At 37.2% G+C, this 18737-nt stretch overlaps 1 protein-coding gene across 1 annotated transcript in view; it reads left to right on the top strand.

The window, feature by feature from the left end:
• The window catches only part of MTREX (Mtr4 exosome RNA helicase), a 40739-nt gene that overhangs the window by 17825 nt on the left and 4177 nt on the right, over nucleotides 1-18737 (top strand). Inside the window, exons 16-22 of the mRNA XM_065739888.1 lie at nucleotides 7780-7930; nucleotides 9780-9952; nucleotides 10243-10311; nucleotides 14317-14445; nucleotides 15753-15863; nucleotides 16187-16375; nucleotides 17561-17724. Coding sequence (XP_065595960.1) covers nucleotides 7780-7930; nucleotides 9780-9952; nucleotides 10243-10311; nucleotides 14317-14445; nucleotides 15753-15863; nucleotides 16187-16375; nucleotides 17561-17724 — 986 coding nt within the window. The remainder of the gene's footprint in view (nucleotides 1-7779; nucleotides 7931-9779; nucleotides 9953-10242; nucleotides 10312-14316; nucleotides 14446-15752; nucleotides 15864-16186; nucleotides 16376-17560; nucleotides 17725-18737) is intronic.

Raw genomic sequence — 18737 nt, 5'->3', positions numbered from 1 at the left:
GCATGCAAACTATATTCGCGTTCTGTACTCGACGTTAAGTGGATTTAGATTAGAATTTACTTAGTGATGACCAGTGTTTATCTGTGGGAAGACAATGACTGTGTTTTGTGGTGGTATTTTGCTGCCACATCAAATTTTATGTCTTTACTCCAGGATAAGCTAAAGATTTATAAGGAGAAATTCAGATTAAAGAACCTTATTGAGAATGATAGGACACTTACATAACAAAATGTATATAGTAGCTCATTAACCCTTTTGTATATCTGATCCAAAGCGTTTCCTGAATGCTAAAGTAAAACATCTAAGAAATAGTTATAAGCTGCTTAGCATTGTGATCAGTGAAGTAAGGGCTTTGTGTATCTACCAGCAGTAATACTGCAGCTGTGCTGTTTGGCTATGACACTGTTTTTTGCAATGTTATTTACAGTACTTCAAGCTTGAAATCCAAAGTTCAAGTCTTAGATGGTGTTCTTATGTAGGATATTTGTAAATATTTCTTAAACTCATTGACATACATTTGTCTTCTGCAGTGTTACTAGGTTTTTTGTTTATCCTTAGCATTTGTTTGACCGTTGCATATTTGTAAAGTGATGACTTGCACAAATCCATAAAACTAAATGCTTGCAGTACTGTTGGAGAGCTTTCTGAAGACAATAAATTATATTTTACTTTTGCATAAAATTAAATATTTTACGTGAATTTTTGACTGAGAGAGGGGAGTCTGGATGAGAAATTCTCAGTTTAGATGAGAAGTGAAATGCTTCTTCTTGACACTAGATGGCCTTTGAAACTGGAGCAGCTTCTCTCTGGTTGTCATTTGTCATCAGACAGTTGAGGTCCTGAACTGATGTTATCTGTTATTTCTCTAAGAGTCAAAAATCCTATGCCTAAAATTACGGAAATGAGTAATTTGTATAATAGAAGAAAATGTGCTAATATAGGTAGGTTTCAGAGACTTGAATTTATCACTGCTTTGCTTCTGCTTACTCCTTCACAGAAGAGATTGGGTGGACTGATCAATTGAAAGAAAGCTTTAATATAACAAGGTAAAATGTAGTATTATGAACTCCTTGTCATTTGTGTATGGAACATGAAATACTCCAGTGCCAAGCTGCAGGAGGTATTCCACTGGTAGTATCTGGCTCTTTGGCAGGGCCTTCGTTGATGGAGTTGGCAGCACTGTGCTTGCTATGCTGCAATGAGAGATCCATCTGATCTTTTTGTGCTTCATTTTGTTTCTTAGGCTGTTTTACTGTAGTAGCCAAATTGATAGGACAGCAGGTCATAGGGTTTAATACTTTTCACTTTAGCTTCCTGCCTATTTTATGACCACTGTGCATTGTAATGCATTGGAAAGTTTCTCAGAGTTGCGAGAGCCCAAATTGTCGTTCTTTAATTGTTGATGCAGCATTATTAGATTCTGTGTTCTGTTCCTTATTGCATACAGCTCAGTCTCACAATTATAAAAGAAAATTCTCTTTTGTGTGAAAAACAACACTTAAATAAGTAGATTTCTGCTGGTCAGGAGTAAATGTAGGACTGAAAGTCATGAGATATTGAGGGGACATTGTGATCATTGAAACAAATTTTCTGGAATACAAGGGATCTGATAATGTTTTTGGGAAGCATTAGTTTTTCCATAAGATCGTGCAGGATCTTGCACCTGGGTCAGACAGCCTTCACTACCAATACAAGCTGGGGGATGAAAGGATTGAGTGCAGCCTTGTGGGAAGAGACCTGAGGGTACTGGTGGATGGGAAGGTAGGCATGAGCCAGCACTGTGCCCGCACAGCCCAGAAAGCTAAAATTATCCTGGGTTGCAACAAAAGAAGTGTGGCCAGCAGGGCGAGGGAGGTGATCTTGCCCATCCTCACCATCTCTGTGCTGGTGAGGCCTCAGCATCCAGATGTGGAGTCCTCAGTGCAGGAGAGACATGGACCTGTTGGAGTGCCTTCAGAGGAGGGCCACAGAAATGATCCAAGGGCTGGATCATCTTCCCTACAAGGATAGGCCGAGAGCTGGGGCTGTTCAGCCTGGAGAAGAGAAGGCTGCCAGGTGACCTGAGAGTGGCCTTTCAGTATGTACAGAGTGGCTATAAGAAGGAAGGCGGCAGGGGCGTTTGTGGTTGGACAGGGGGAAATAGCTTCAAACTAAAAAGCAGGAAATTTAGATTGGGTGTAAGTAAAGATTTTTACAATAAGGGTAGTGAAGCACTGGAACAGATTGACCAGAGAGGTGGTGGATGCCCCATTGTTGGAGACACTCAAGGTCAGGCTGATGGGAGTCTGAGCAATATGATACTGTAAAGTGTCCATGTTCACTGCAGGGGAGTTGGACAAGATTAATTTTAAATGTGCCTTCCAGTTCAAAAATTTCTCTGATTTGGGAGTGTGTATGTAGCCCAACAGGTTATATACTCCAATGTGACTGTCATTCCCTTAGCGTTCAGTCTCTTGCCAAGTATCAGCTTAACATTCCAACTTAATCATAGTATTGTGCTTTTCTTTGACTGTAAGCTTACTCATATGGAAAAAGGTGGGGAAAAAAGAGCATTAGCATTTGAAAAACTTACCCAAGCCTAGCTTGGGAGAGAAATAGCCTGGGTTTTGACAGTAACACTTGCAGGAAAAGCCATTAAAAAATCTAAAGAAATGCATTGTCACTAGTAGTTCGAGCACTGCATAATCTTCCTTCCTTGTAATTCAGAGTTGCAACATAAGTGAGACTCTCAATTAAACACAGAAGCTTTGGATACTTGGTCAAAATTTACTGTAAAAATAAGTGTTTTTTACTTTTATTTTAAACTGGAAGACTTCTTTCTTCTTAAAGAGCTTAGACTGCAGAAATTTTCCAGGCTCTAGTTTAGGAAGACACTTAACTTCCAACCTTAGTTTTAGAATCTACTTTTAGTCAACAAGACTTCAGTGTGAAATTGTGGAAGGAATTGAACTATTCAAAGGGGACAGATATTCAAAGACCATTCTATACAGCCTTACAATTTTATAGACAAGCCAGCAAATAGAAAGAACTACTTGCTCTTCTCTTCTGACATTTACAGTCAGAATGTGGGGAGAGTATACTTATCATATGGCATATAAAATAGTTAGTCACTATTGGACTACATTTGATGCTCTTCCAGAGCCAAGTGAACTAACCTCACTGCTATTATTTATTAATTGTGATTTCTGCTTGTTAATACCAGAAGTTACCTGAATTTTTTTGACCTGTGTGGAAAGCATTTTGCCCCCAGCTGACATATTGTTTTGGAAATTTGCTTTTATTATGGTCAACTTATCACTGTCTGTTGAATATTTAAATACATTTTGAATGGCTAAGCTACATGTTATCTTTGCCTTCTTACTCTTAAAGCTAAAAAGGTGTGTTATGAGGACAAGATTTTTTTTTTCTTTTTTTTTGGTAGAGATTTGCTGAATTTAAGACCACTTTTTTTTTTTAACTTCAAAATAATGTATTTTTACTGAAACTGTAGATTGTCACATCATTGACCTGACAAAATTCAGCACTAGTGACTCTGAAACCAGGATGCATTGAGTAAGTGAATTAGCTTTCGTGTGCCGATACAGATACTATTTGCTGATTTACATTAGAGTATCCTTTGAGTACATCTAATTCAAATGGAGCAAAATTAATTTCTTAGATGTTATGCAAATACAGGTATAGAGTCATTAACCCAGATCCTTTGTAATCATTGCATAGTATGTAGCTGAACACTTGAAAGTTACTGCTTTTTTTTTCTAATTAATGTATATTCTGTGCAGAACAATTAATATGTCATCATATGATCGTGTATCAAAGTAGTAAGTATTTGAAATTTTAAAGTTAATGTACAGTAATTGTAGTATATAAAATATTTCATTTTAGAGATCTACTTGAGAGTTTAAGTATATTTCAGTAGAAGTGTGTAGGATTTTTTTCTCTCTTCTGTTTTTAATGTGATCAGTTGAGGAATTGGTGTTAGCAGCCTGAGGTAAAATAAAGGATGTTTCTCTCCTATAATGGTAAGAGAGAAAATTCTGTCAGCTGAAGCTAATGTAGATGGTTGGGTATGAGAGAAATAAGTTCTGTGGAAGAGAAACTGATAATGTGTTTTTCTGTTTTTTTTTTCTTTAAGTCTTTTATTACAGTTGGACTTTTTGTGAAAGTAAAATCTGAATGTTTCTTATTAGCAAAACCTGTGAAAAGAAGTCTTCTGCCACCCACAGTGGCTTCTGTTTGCATTGGTACGACTGTTTTGGGGGCAAAAGAGTGAGCCAGATTGGCAATAAGTTTGTGCATAAGATAGCTGTTTACTGTTGTCTGTTAAAAATTACTCTCCCAGAGACTCTTATGTGATTTTAGCAGTCATACTAACTTAGCTGAAGATAATTCTGTGATCAGTATAACTGTGCATCGTTTTGTATTTCTGGGAGCTTATTATTCATGTGATAACTAAGGAGTTGCTGTGTGGAAAAAAGCATGCTGTCACTATTTCACTGTTTGTGTCTTATGGATGTATGAAGCAGTCACTTTACTTAACGAAGTCTTTTTTTCCTTGTGAATTATAATGATGACTAATACAGCTAAGTATAACTCTTTCCAACTTGTAAGGAAAGAAGTGATAGACCTTTTAAATATCAATGTGTTCTGTTATGAACTTTTCTGTAAAAAAAACTGTTCCTCATTTCCTTTTTGGACATTCATCTGAATGAATGCTTATTTGTGGAAATTTCGATAAATGAAATAATCACTGGACACAGTGGCCTAAAATATGTCCTGCTGTGCATCTATTTTTCCTCATTATGGAATACTTTTTTTGTTGTTGTTGCTTAAAAATACATAATTACCTCTTTTATCTTCATTAGCTCTTAGTGTCCCTGTGACGTAGGCAGTATTTGCTGTCTTATGTTCCTTGCGAAAGCTTTGCACATGTTTTCCATGACAGGTTGAAGAGCAAGAAGTTCAGTGCAAAATTTGTTCATCTTCCTGCACTGAAACAGTTTTGAAAATGTAAGCATTTTTTCCTGTTGTAAGAGAGCAGGGGGAGTAACCCTTACCAAATGTCAGTCTTGCTCAAAAGCACATGCCGTTAGGCAGTAATGACAGCCCCACGTCTCCAGCTAGGCAAAGTTTCCTATTTTAAGATCAAGGAAAATAAAAAATAGAAAGTAACTGTGAGTGCCAATTCTGATATCCATTAATGTCCATCTTCACCTCTTGTTTTGTTTTTCTAATAGATGTGAGCAAGAAATGTATGACTAGTGACCTCTTTGATTATTTGATTGTGTAAGAAGATATTCCATTCTGAAATCATTGACCAGTGAAACAGGATGCAGTGTGTGTTTGCTCTAATTTTCAGTTAATTACTGACTAAATTATTTCTGTAGAGAATTGTTTGTGCCCATGTTCTAATGTGATCAGCTGAAGCCTATCAATCTGTTCCAACCCAAATCTTGAAAGAGCACTCCTTTTAAGTTGACTTAAAACTTATTAAGAACTGGAATGTTTACAAGAACACCAAGTAGGCTGTTAATTTTTGAGGACTTTAATTGGTGTACCTAGGCTGTTCTCATTTATCCAGACCATTCCTATTTGGAGAGATAAAAATCCTTGCAAAATTGTTCACTCTCCTCTATTTATTATTTATTTATTTATTGATTGATTATTCAGAAAGAGATTTGTTGCTTCTGTCTGTTGAAGACTCGAGGCTCTTTGAAGTGAGAGGGTTCCTTGCAGGAAGGTAATAGATGTACCTGGAAGGTAGTTCTCCAATGATAAATTTGTAGATGTGGGATTTGTTTGGAGGTGACTGTTCAAGGCATTCTTTCTCATCAAGTTTAAACGCAGTTGGACTTTTGTGTGAGTGCTTGGTGCTTCTTCCCTTCTCTAATATAGAGCCTTTTCTCTGGAAGTGTGGAATGGATTTCCACACAGATCCATGGGGCATGAGGCAGATGATTGCATACCTTAGCCTGTTGAAGAGGAAAGCAATTAATCGGTATCTATGGTAGCAGATCATCTAAATGTCATGCATATTCTTCACAGTATTTTAAAGAAAGTAATAAAGAATAGTAAGGAAGCTGGTGACATTAAGCTTTACCAGAGAAAAGGATTTAAAGAGGAGCAAAAGCATGACAAAGAAAATCTAACTTATATTTGTTTGCTTCCTTTAACTTTAGTTCCAAGCAAGCTCCAGGATGGTTGAACACTTCATTCTGCATAAGCTCTTCCAGAGCAATTTAGGAAAGGAAAGGCCACCTTTACTTATTAATTTACCCATCTCCTATTGTTCCCTCCACCATGTGTATGACAAGTGACTCTATGTAACCACCAATTGCCTTTTCAGCGACCATGCCTATCCTCGTTATTTGCCAGGAAGAGCTGGTTCCACATCAGCAGTGGTGCTGCCTTTCAGATATGTGTGCTTTATACAGCCTTTTAAATACCTAGAGTTTCTTTCATTTTGTTTTTAAATTCTTCCTTCTTACAGTTGTACTGATTTTAAAAAACCTTCAAAGTGAATTTGCAGGAATTGTTTGGTTTTCTGTGGAATGTTCTGTGCATATGTTGTACTTGTTAAGAATACAGTTTTTTCACTTTCTGATGATACTAGTGAGAGTGTGCTGCTTCTGATTGTATTCCTTCGAATAGTCGATAATCTTATAAGCATGCAGTTAAATTACATTTTAAAGCAGTGCAGCACACAGAGTGAAGGATGAGATTCACAGTGCAGTCAAAGTGATCACAGTGACGTTTTCCCAGATCTCCCCAAGGCCTGCACAGCTATGACCATAGCTAGCTAGTGCATGTAATCCAGCTGCTTTGGTTGATGCCTTAATAGAGTCATAAACGTTGGTGTTGGAAACAATCTGAGCCCTTCTGAACTGGTACTGGTATAATCACTATGTCGTTCTTTAGTAAATGCCATTCTGTAAATGGCACTCTCAGGGAATCAAGCTTTTAGGGAGTGGTGCTTTCTCTTTCCTGGAAAATGGATATATTTAGAATAATGGACAAGAGGCATGTAATCCTGGTTTCAGGTCTTCAAAAAAATAGCTGTGTTGTATGTTCTTTAGCATCGGCAGTAGAAATTTTCTGATCTCCAGCTATCTATAGAAAAATGAGATCTCCTCCATTCTTAGCAGCTTCGCAGCATTCCAGAAGGGCTGAAGTAGGTGGGCACCTCTGGGCCTATCTGCTCCAATCCCAAGCAAGTGAACCCAGAGCAGGCTGCCCCGGCCAATGTACAGGTGGCTTTGTGTATCTTCAGAAATGGAGAGTCCGCAGCCTCTATGGAACAACTTATGAATAATTTTAGAATGAGACATAGTATAGGTTAAAGAAGTTGCAGACCACCTATTTTTGAACAAACTTCAATGTGACCAATGAGTCTCCTTAGAGAGGAAAGGGTGTGGGAGTAAGTTTTTCCAGAATATTATAATAATGGTTTCCTTTTAGTAGTCAAATGTCTGTTAACTTTAAAGTTAAAACAATAGAATCCAAATAGTGGTTTCAGGAAATGTGAAATATTTCATCTAAACTTTTAGTTTATGACGTGGCAGTATGAATATAAATACAGCAAGAAATACAAATATTGTTACATGTAGGGCATAAAAAATTGCTTAGGATTTCACAAGAGAAGTAATTAAATTCAAGACAAATTATGCTACCCTTTAAAGCAGCTCTTTGTATAAAATACTGTATCATGATTTGTTCGGTGTGCTCTTTTATGCTGCAGTTAATTTATTTACTAGCTGGACAATGTTCTTGGATCTTTTTCAGGGTTCAGCTGATCCCCTAAACAGTGCATTCCACCTGACCTACAACATGGTATTGAACTTGCTTCGAGTAGAAGAGATTAACCCTGAATACATGTTAGAAAAATCATTCTATCAATTTCAACATTACAGAGCTATTCCAGGAGTGGTAGAAAGTAAGTATTCTTGTATGTTATTCTCAATTATGAGACACAACATAAAAACTACTGTAACAGTAATGTTGGACAGTTGAGCTTTGTTGTCCTTGTGTGAACCCATGTAGTTCTTGTTTTCTCTATCAGCAGTTGCCAGTGTACTGTTTGCTATTTTGTTACAGTTTCAGGAAGAATTTCCTCTCCTGCTTATGTCCTATGCTGACCTGCATAGTCAGTGTAGAAGGAGTGCATTCTCCTGAGGTTTAAAGAAAAATTGTTGCCCCATTGGTAATCTCTGGGGCAGGAAGACGGAAAATAATTCAAAAATTCTTTCAGGTTGCAAGAGGGACAGAGAAGAAAAGTTTTGTTTCTTAGTGATGTGTAGAGTTTAGCTAAAATAATTGTAATTTTAAGTCTCATTACAATCACTGAAAGGAACTAGGGTATGCTGTATTCAGAGTAGTAGTGGGGGGAAAAAATTAAGTTGCAACACAGAACAAAATTCAGAGAGGACTGAGACTTTATCTGCACTCTGTTTAGTTAATTAAATTTTGAGCTGTGATCTTTAAATAGTGTGTTTTCATGAGCCAGAGTCAGTTTCCTAAGATCTCAGCCAGTGCTTGGGAATGAGACCTCTGAAAACTTAACCCAAAATTTAACACAAGATAACTGCTTCCTTTTCCACCCATAAATGAGCAGCTCATCTATTTGACTGTTAACTGAATATTGAGAGACAGAATATGCTTGTGTGCGTTATATGTGCATGTTATATGATAAACATGCAGAGGTTCATTTTTGTCCTGATTCCCTTTTGCAGAGTTTTAAAGTTTGCAAGTGCAGTATTTAGGGCAGTAGTAGTCAAGCATAGTACGTATTTCCTGAGAACCTGCCAGTTCCAATTGGCATGCCTAAATCTTCATTCTGGCATTCCAGCAATACTAATTGAATAAAGAAATGAAGCTGAACACTTTTTCACTGTTTTTTCTTGTGTGTGTGTGTGTGTGTGTGTAAGCACTATAGTGAGTGTTTAGAATTTTGTAATCATTTCAGCTGCAGCCTAAAATACAAAGCAAATAAATGTTTTTTTTAGGTCAAGGTGCAAATCATGTCACCAATATGAATTGCTAGCTTTTTTTATCTAGAAAAAAAGAAAACTTGGCAGCTAAAAATAGGGAGCACTTCCCTGAATTGTGTCCCTGGCCTGACTGAAGTGGGATTTCTGAGTCACTCATATGCTTACAAATAGCATGCAAGAAGGTAAATTGGTGGAGAGGATGGTGATCTTTATAGTAGGTCTTCTGTTTATGTTAACTTGTATTTCCAGTGTGAGAGAAGGAAGCCTGTTGCTTAAAATAAAAACTGATTTGCCTAAATAAGATGGGAAAACAGTTGAAGAAGCAGTGAATTCAGAGCTATATGCATATAAAGTAAAATGCTGATTCTCATGAGAATCATTAGAAGATGTCTATGCGCAGCTGTTTTTGCATAGGAAAAGGTCAGAGAGCTATGGTATGAAGTAAATCCCTTCTTACAAATGAGTGCAGGTTTTTATGGGATTTCTCTCAACACTAAGTCAGCGATTCCTGGACATTGGTGGCCCAGGCTTCTCCATTCTCAGGCTCATTTATAAAATGTGCTATAGTTTGTTTGGGTTTTAAAAATCAACAAATAAATTATATTAAGTACTATATTTAATTTACTATAAATGAAGTTTATTGGACACTCTTAGAAATGTCTATTTTTTCAGAGAATGGATTATTGAACACAGAAAACGTGTGTTGAAAACACTGGTTTTGTAGATCTGAAAGGGAAAGATTGACTTCTCAGTTTGAAATCATTCATATCCGTGAGATTTTGCTTTTTATTATAGAGGTGAATAAATTGGAAGAACAGTACAACAAAATAGCAATTCCCAATGAAGAAAATGTGGTTATATACTACAAAATCCGACAGCAGCTTGCAAAACTGGGTAAAGAGATTGAAGAATATATTCACAAGCCAAAGTATTGCTTGCCCTTTCTACAGCCGGGAAGACTGGTCAAGGTAAATGTTTTTTTTTTTCCTTTTTGTTTGTTTTGGTTGTGTCTCAACTCTCGTCTTCATGTGACATTTGCAGTGCTCATTTGTCTTCTTTACCGTCTTCGTGCATCCTACTAAGTAACTTTTTGTTACGAGACTTTCTGTTAAACAGTCAACAATGAAAGAAAAATAAATGCTTTTTTCAGGGTGAATTAGTAGTCCATGACTGCTGTTGTAAATAACAAAAGAAAATACATGCTCGCTGTGATGTAGTTATGCAGAGGATGTGTTACAGTATCTTCTAATATTTTCAGGTGAAAAATGAAGATGATGACTTTGGATGGGGAGTAGTTGTTAATTTCTCAAAGAAATCCAATGTTAAGGTAAAATATGCGTTCTCTCTGTTAGAAAAATGTCCACCTTACTGTTTAAACTCTCTTAAAATAAGACAAATTTCCTGTTTTCTTTATGGCTGTCAAAGACAAAAACTTTGCTCTTTCACCTCAAATATAGAAAAAGTTCAGGCCTCCCCCAAAGTGAATGTCTAAGGAAAAAAATTATGGCAGTTAGGACAAACACTCAATCGTATGTTCGTTTCAAAACTGTTGAGATGCTTGTGGAGGAGAAGCTCATTTGTCTGAGATAACTAACTCAGAAGTGCAGTTGACACTACAAAATTACTACGTTTCTTTCTGAGGTGTCCCTAGTGTTGGTATCCTGTGCCATGTTATTTAATCTCAGAAAATGTTTAGAAGCTGTGAGTGTTGAGAGCACAGAGAGGCTGACATCCACCACTGTGTAGAAGGTTATGTTAAAATCAGCAACTGTTATTTTCAGTTCTAAGCTAGTAGCTGAGATGTGAGATTGTTTACACCCTGATTTATTGCTGTAGGTTAAGGGTTGGAAAGTTAAAATACAATCAAAGCAAAAAAAGTAGAAATGGATTTGGGGAAATGTGCAAGAAAATACGGAATGCAGTAATGAAATTGAAGCCAGATTTATTTTTTCCTTCCCCAAATCCTTTTTTATAGTTGGTCTCTGCATAACCCCAGAGGCCATATTTTTGTTTCCCTTTTAGAACTGTTTTGATGGGCTACTCTACTGACTAAACTGAAAACTAAGTTTTAAGTATATTTTTATGTGGTAGTGTTTTTGCTGTAATTTTTGGCAGTAGAGCTTTGGCATTAATTAGTGCTAAACATGAAGTCAGGCTCCAGTTGTGCCTCTATTGTGGCACGTTTTGGTGCTTTTCTAATATATATATTCATTAGGAGGGAAATAAGAAAAATATGTGCATGCAGGACTTGTTAGAAGAGATTTTGTTTTTTATTTCCATCTTCCTTTTGAAAGTCTAATTTCATTTCTTGAAGCTGGAAAACTAGTCTGTTTCTGCTATTGCTTCAGCTGTGCTTCTGGGCTGTTTTTTTTCATAGAACCACATGAGCAGTAAAACAAATTTCCCTGACTCCAGCCTTTTATGTAAAAATACCAGCTTCTGTGTCACTGAAGGCATTTCTGCCAGCGTTGGATCTACTTGTGTGTTTTGCCTGCCTTATGTGGCCTATCTCACTGTTGTGTAAAGCCATCAGATTTGAACATTAGCTTTGAAATTACAGTGTCTTCTGAAGGTGATGGCTCTGGCTGCAGATCTAGTTTTTAGTTTAGTCAAGTCGCTCTAGCAGCTGGCTTGAATTTTTCCTCTGAGTTGTATGGAAAGAATGACAGTAGGTGCTGAAAAATTGTGGAGTAGCCTTAAAGTTCTGTAAATTTAAAATCAGTGTGGAAAAATGATGTCTATGAGCAGAGACATAATAAATGACCACATCAAGAAGATGCTGTTTTCTTATTTTCATGTGTCTTATCTTAGCATCTGTCCTACAGTATAGATGCAGTCCCCCATTACTCTTTAATGTCATATTTTACTTAACGAGTACTGAAAATACGTGATCAGTATGCTGTATTTTTAAACTTTCATCTGTCTTCAAGCCATTACGCTTCTTCGATTTGCTTTCACAAGTAACTTTGAATTCAATGTGTGTTACTAGTTTTCCCTCAGTAGTCAGTTTTTTTGTTGCATCTAAATTTCTAATGTATCTTTCATTTTTCTAGTGTGGAATAAATATAATTAAGGGTACAGTATGTCTATCATTAGTCATTACAGTTAATTACATTTTGTTGTTTTTTCTAACATGATTTCAAGATGCAGATGCAAATGGCACTTTATTCTGAACTGCAGTGTATACAAAAGCAAAGTATTTGCTTAAGAATTTATTATAAATAAAAATACTTCTTTGCAAGACAGTTTATTTCCACAATATTGTGCTGGCAGCATGCTTATTTTATTGTTACACTGGATATAGTCCATATTATCTTCTGATGCTTAATTGTAGACATCAATTTTCTGTCTGTTAGCCATTACTATTGAAATTTGAGATGGCATAATTTAATTCTCCTTGCATAGATTTTTCACTTCTTGTTTATTAAATTTCCGTAGTTATCTGTGTATGTTTATGTGTAATGTTTGTAATGTTTAGATTTTAATTGGTGGGGACTATAATGTTTAGAGTGTATGTGGTGTAGTATTTAGAGTTCTCTGTCACAGTCACTGAATTTTCTGGAGATCTCATGTTACTCAATCAGGAATCTGAATTTGTTATTTGTGACATATTTATTGATTCAAAGATCAAGACTAATCTTGCTTTGTTTCCAGGCAGATGATGCAATAGATGTTTAAGGGCAAGTCCCTGGGATGCATCACATCGTGCAAAGGGGGCATTCCACTTGGCATGACAGAGACTTCTGTGACTAACTAGCTTTTACATCGTGTCCTAGTTTTATTTTTGCTCTTACATGTAAAAATCTGGCTGTGCATTTTCAAGTTTTAAATACCAAAGATGTTGTAGTTACAGAAGAGGAAATGTGTTCTAGCAGTTCTAGATCACGTCTGGTCAGCATGATCTAAATTCACTGGTGTACCTAAACTTAGAGTGCAATATTAACAGTAGATGTTTGTGACACTTACACTCCTTTCTTAGTAGGTTTAGTACAGTTAATATCAGTATAGTTAAAAACACTCATTTTCTACACATCCCCAGTTCTGGCATTTTCTGTAGCATATAGGTGCTTGTTTTGCTTCAGTCTCTTATTTCAAGTCAGCATTATTCTTTCCTTGGCTGTGGCTGGAAACTGCTTCCAATCTATGTAGACATTGCTTTCAAATAACCGAGTACAGCCGTGTTCTGTCAGTGTTGTACGTGGCTGCTGTGAGTGCTTTTTGCAAATGTAGGACACAGTTCAATTTCATCCCCAGCAAATAAATGGGTTATTACGAAATAACCTAGCCTGTAGAGCAGGCAAACTCTGTTTTTCTGTTTTGTTATTATGATGGTTTCTTGTGAATTTCTGAGAATCTCATAGGAATGTTGGATCCCTCCATCCTTTGCACACAGTGAAAGCAAAATCATGTATTGCATGGCACCCAGTAGAATCAAGCATAGTAAATACAACATTTTATGAAGACCTCTCCCCCAGACCTGTAATTGGAAGGGGAAGGGCTTGTGTGTATAAGTTCAAAACACAATGCCTATACAGTTTTAGGCCTGTAATTTCATTTTACTAGAAGTCATGAAAGTATTTACTGGTAGGAAGTGTTCATTTGAACAACCTTAGTGAGTATCAGTCTGGTCTAATAACTGATGTATATATTTTTGCCTTTAAAGGAATATGAAATTAAGGTTATGGTTTTATGAGCAGTACTGTTTAACTGCCATCTCAGTATGTTTGTGCTCTCTAAGTAGATATCAAATGACAACTGTGCAGTATGGGATGTATAAATTCTTGGCCTGCAAGATGCTCAATTCTGTCAGCTGCAGGTAAAATCTGTTACGCTGTAAGGATTTTTATTTTATCCTTATTGTGGGGAAGAACTTGAACTTGGAAACCTGCAGATGAAACAGACCCCACAATTTTCCTTTTTCTTTTTAAAGACTAAACTACAAAGCTCCGTGTTACTGGACATTTTTCATTACAGTTCAAAAGATACTGTCTTACTGGGAAAGAGCTATGTCTAGAAGGAAAGACAGAGGCACCCAGAGCTGCTGTTACACTGCAGGTTACATTGGGAAGTGTGGATTGAGAGAACAGAATTTTTTTTTCAAGTGTATTTTTCTGTGTGATGGATCTTGTAATGGATGCAAATTCAGTAGTTTTCAGAACAAGTGTACTGCATCACTGAACTGATACTCTGCTAAGAGAGATGAGCAGCTGCTCGCCTCATACCTTTAATACCGAATAAAATCATGTTTTTTCCTTCTGTTATCATTGTTGAGATAACTTTCTGTTATCATTTTAAATAACTGATGTGGATTTGTTTTCTCTGCTCTCAACAGCCTAATTCTGGTGAATTGGACCCATTATATGTAGTCGAAGTGCTCCTGCACTGCAGCAAAGAGAGTCTGAAAAATTCTGCTACTGAGGCTGCAAAGCCAGCAAGGCCGGATGAGAAAGGAGAGATGCAGGTTTGTTATAAGTATTTATTCTCACCGATTTCATGTCATTGTCTCTTTCCGAAGCATTTGCAAACTGTAGGAGGGAGCTGTAGGCCTTTCTTAAATGCTTGCTGATAGCACTGAAGAGGAAACGTGTTTCAAGAGTGAACAATGACTTGAGTCTATTTGTTACCATGTCAAGGAATGCTTTGAAACTTAGTTCTGTCCCCTTAAGTGTTTGAAATCAGAGCAGGAAAGATGATAGCTGCTATGTGAACATTGTTATTAAAATGACCTGTTCGTGTTAAGTATGTCTGTAAGCTGTTTTCTCTCCAGTATTTGTGCAGGATTTTTTGGCTAATCTGCCTTAATTACATTAAATTTGAGAATTTAGTATGCTAGTAGTCATTGAGCAATCAATTTTAGCAGTGATATTTGACAGATACTTTCTTACAAGTCTCTTCAGCTGTGGATTGAAAACTGGTAATCTTTTTTTATTTCTTTTCTTTCTGTTTTTATCCCTTTCAAATTCCTTCAGATTCGCAAGTCTATCTCAGGCAAAAATAGTTTTTGTGAAAAAGTTTGCATCACATAAAGTTTTCAGTTTTAGCACCCTGTATCAAGACAAGCCATTATAATTACAGGTCAGATACAACTGTCCAGTTTGTCTAGATGTTTTTTTCACAAATTCTGTTTTAAGCTTCAGATACACTACTGATGATTTTGATACTTTTTATACCACTCTTTGTGGTTTTGTTACTAATTAATACATATTTCCTTTCCGTTATTATTTCTAGTTGTATTTATGATAGTAACTTGTCAGTTTTGGATCATAAGAGGTATTTCAGTAGAAAAAAGACAAGGAAAAAAAAGTGTCAAAAGTGACTAGGGATCATTATCTTGTAAAAGCTAAATACACACAAGAAGAGTTCTTAATGCAGGGTGGTTTGTTGCTTTATTCTGTGTATTTCAGTGAAATATAGTTCAGGAGTATGTTTCAGTTTGGTCTTAATTAATATAAATATTGAATGAGAGTACATATTCAGTAGTTATATCTACTTCTTGCAGCACTGGAATACAAGCAATGGGGAAATGTGGTTTATTTTCTTTATTTTGCTCGAGCCTCTCTCCAGACTGAACATGATACAGAATTTTCCCATTTGGCCAGGCTGACCTACAGGTGCTTTGCCTCGTTATTCATATTTGCTTCTTCCTCATACTCCTTTATCCACTTCTGCATCCTTGTTTACTGAAGTTCCCTTTTCCTTTGTGAAGTTTTAGAAGGCAGAAGTCATAGTGTGTATTTTACTGAGTGGATGCTGCACTCTGTGTGGTAGGTCGTTCCTGTTCTGGTTCACCTTCTCTCTGCCATCAGCAGCGTCCGACTTTACATACCGAAAGACCTGAGGCCTATTGACAACAGGCAGAGCGTGCTGAAATCCATACAAGTAAGTTGCACGAAGCTGTGAAAGCTGTCTGCTTTGATTAGAGGGGTACCCTTGAATAGAGGACAGTTAGCTTGAAATAACTTCGTCTAAATTTGAGTCATGTCAGAATCCGTTTTAAAAGGGATTGGAAACTGGGGGTGTATGTCAGTTGTATCCCCTTTCAGACTGACTTTGAGGGCTGCTGTGATATCACGTACCAAACTTTCACCTCCTCCTTTCACATCCCCCACAACTGTGCCAGATTATTTTAAAAAATGTATTTTGTTGTGCTGTTACAGTATTAGAGGAAAAACTTGTTTTGTCTTTTTCTTTTTCCATTCAAGGAAGTACAGAAGCGATTTCCCGATGGGGTACCGTTATTAGATCCTATTGATGACATGGGTATCAAAGATCAAGGGCTGAAAAAGGTCATCCAGAAAGTAGAAGCATTTGAGCATAGGATGTATTCTCATCCTCTTCATAATGATCCCAATTTGGAAACTATATACAAACTTTGTGAAAGAAAAGCACAGGTAAAATATAAAACAAGAAGCTATATCCTACATCAATATCTACTGGAAGAGAGACTTAATTGCTTTCCTTTTTCTTTTCAAATCACAATTCTATTCTAAACAAAGTAAAAATTACTGAATCTCATTAACAAACTGCTAGGGGCTGTGCTGTGACCTTTATTGTTAAAGGTGAGAATTGTGTCTGAGAAGAAAGCTTTTCAGAAAAAGTCAGTAGGGATTAAAAGGTCACAGAGGTGCCACTGGAGTTCTTGTCACTCAATAGGCATGGCACACCACATCATGATCACAGATTATTAAAACTTCTCATTCATACTATGCTTGTGCACAGCTAAGGTGAAGTGATGGGACTTGCTAGCTTAGAGAGATTGCCATACAAACCATTGTGCTGCTTTTTCCTGACTCGTAGGCTGGAAAGAGTATACCTGTTTTGTATAGGGTTGCCTCCTGCTAAACTGAAACTAGTTGCACATAAAAGTCACAGAGTCACAGAATTGTAGGGGTTGGAAGGGACCTCCAGAGTTCATCGAGTCCCAACCCCATGCCAAAGCAGCTCCTTAGCCCAGGTTGCACAGGTAGGCATCCAAGCAGGTCTTGAACATCTCCTCCTTAGTTTCTGTGCTGCTCCAGAGAAGAAATTCTCTGGGATACTCTTCACAGAAGTGAGTTTATTTCTGTTGTGAAAGGCACAAGGTTGTATTTGTTAAGACTTAATGGATAAAGCAAACTTCCACAAAGGCGTCTGCACTGTGCATGCTGCTGTTGGGATGGTGACATGCTGTGATCTGATGAACTGGAGAAGCTGTAATTACACAAAATGATGCTGTTGGCTTGTATTCAATGAAAGAGGTGGTAATGGGATGTAGTATCGATCTCAGATGAAGTGTCAGCTCAGAAACAAAGATCTCTTCCGTGATTTTTTTTGAATTTATATTTTTCCTTCTGAATATATAGCTGAATTTCCCAAACATGCTAGAGTTCCCTCTGGGTGAATGTACCAACTCTGCTTTTTCATGTTTTTCACTTTATTTGTAACTTCTGTCTTCTTAATAAAGTTATTGGAGTCAGTTACCAAGGCTGTGCCCATATACCGTAGTTCTGAGGCTTCCATGCATATCAGACATCTCCAGACAGTTGTGTCTGTTAACAAAGCCACGTTTAATTTCTTTCCTTCTGACACACCCCTAGGTTGCTATGGATATTAAAGCAGCAAAGCGAGAGCTGAAGAAGGCCAGAACTGTCTTACAAATGGATGAACTCAAATGCCGCAAGCGTGTTTTGAGGAGGCTGGGGTTTGCCACGTCTTCTGATGTCATTGAGATGAAGGGGCGTGTTGCTTGTGAAATCAGCAGGTAATTGCTTCTGTGCCGGGTGTTGGTCATGCGTGCACACTTTGCTGGCCTCACAGAAATTAGTGTGTCACATTTTAATACTCTGGGACCAGAGGTTGAAAGATTCTTCTGAGGCTGCGTGAGGTGTGTCGTAAAGGGAATATGTGAATTAAAGCAGTGAATGTGGCACCTGAAGGACAAACTACAGCAGATGCTAAAAGTAAAACATGGGTGTTACAGTGGCAGAACAATGGCTAGTTTCCTACACAGCTTGGGCAGTAGTATGCCTTGTTGTTTAATGCTGTATGTTACATGAGAGGGCAGTTCCTTAGCACAGAGCCACTCACGTTACACCCAGTGAGTGTCAGCCATTACCAAGTCAGTAACACGTTTAGAACGCAGCTTAATTGGTTCCATAGGGCAGTTGGAATAAATCTATAGAAGTGATGCATTTTACTGTAATGCATCTAGCAGGTACAGATATATTGAAACATACCATAAAGATTCCATGGAAACTCATGAAGTGGACTCGGTGCTTCAGGGTGTAACTCAGACATTGATAGAGCTGTGTATTTTTAGAAGTTAGAATGACTACTGTACTCCTTGCCCCAGACATACTCTTGAGAGGTACTGCCTGTATTATCTGTCCTGCAAAATTTGACAATGAATGGGCAAGCTGCAGCAGCGTTTTATCACTCCTCACTTTCAGGATTTGTTTTCTGATGGGTTTCAGTTTTTGTTGTTTAAAAAAAAATCTAGTTATTTCTCCTGTCATCATGCACATCATCTGATAAACTTTAAATAGAGATGCAGTCTTTTCAAGAGTTAAATGTTTTATCCAAGCAGTAGGTTTGGATTTTGTATTGGACTTGTGCATTTTCTTGCAGAATTTACAATGGAGTCTTTATTCTACAAGGAAGTTGAAGCACATTTTTTCCTCCTCTCAGTATCCTGGAAATACCTGGTTGAATCTGTTTCTTTTTTTTTTTTTTTGAGGAGCAGCAGTACCAGTTCCCATGTTTGCCTTGCTATTT

This window comes from Cyrtonyx montezumae, unplaced genomic scaffold (genome assembly GCF_038088225.1).
Source record: "Cyrtonyx montezumae isolate F1298 unplaced genomic scaffold, pur_monq_1.0 scaffold_25, whole genome shotgun sequence".
Classification (NCBI taxonomy): Eukaryota; Metazoa; Chordata; class Aves; order Galliformes; family Odontophoridae; genus Cyrtonyx; species Cyrtonyx montezumae.
This window is presented reverse-complemented; position numbering and strand designations above follow the sequence as displayed.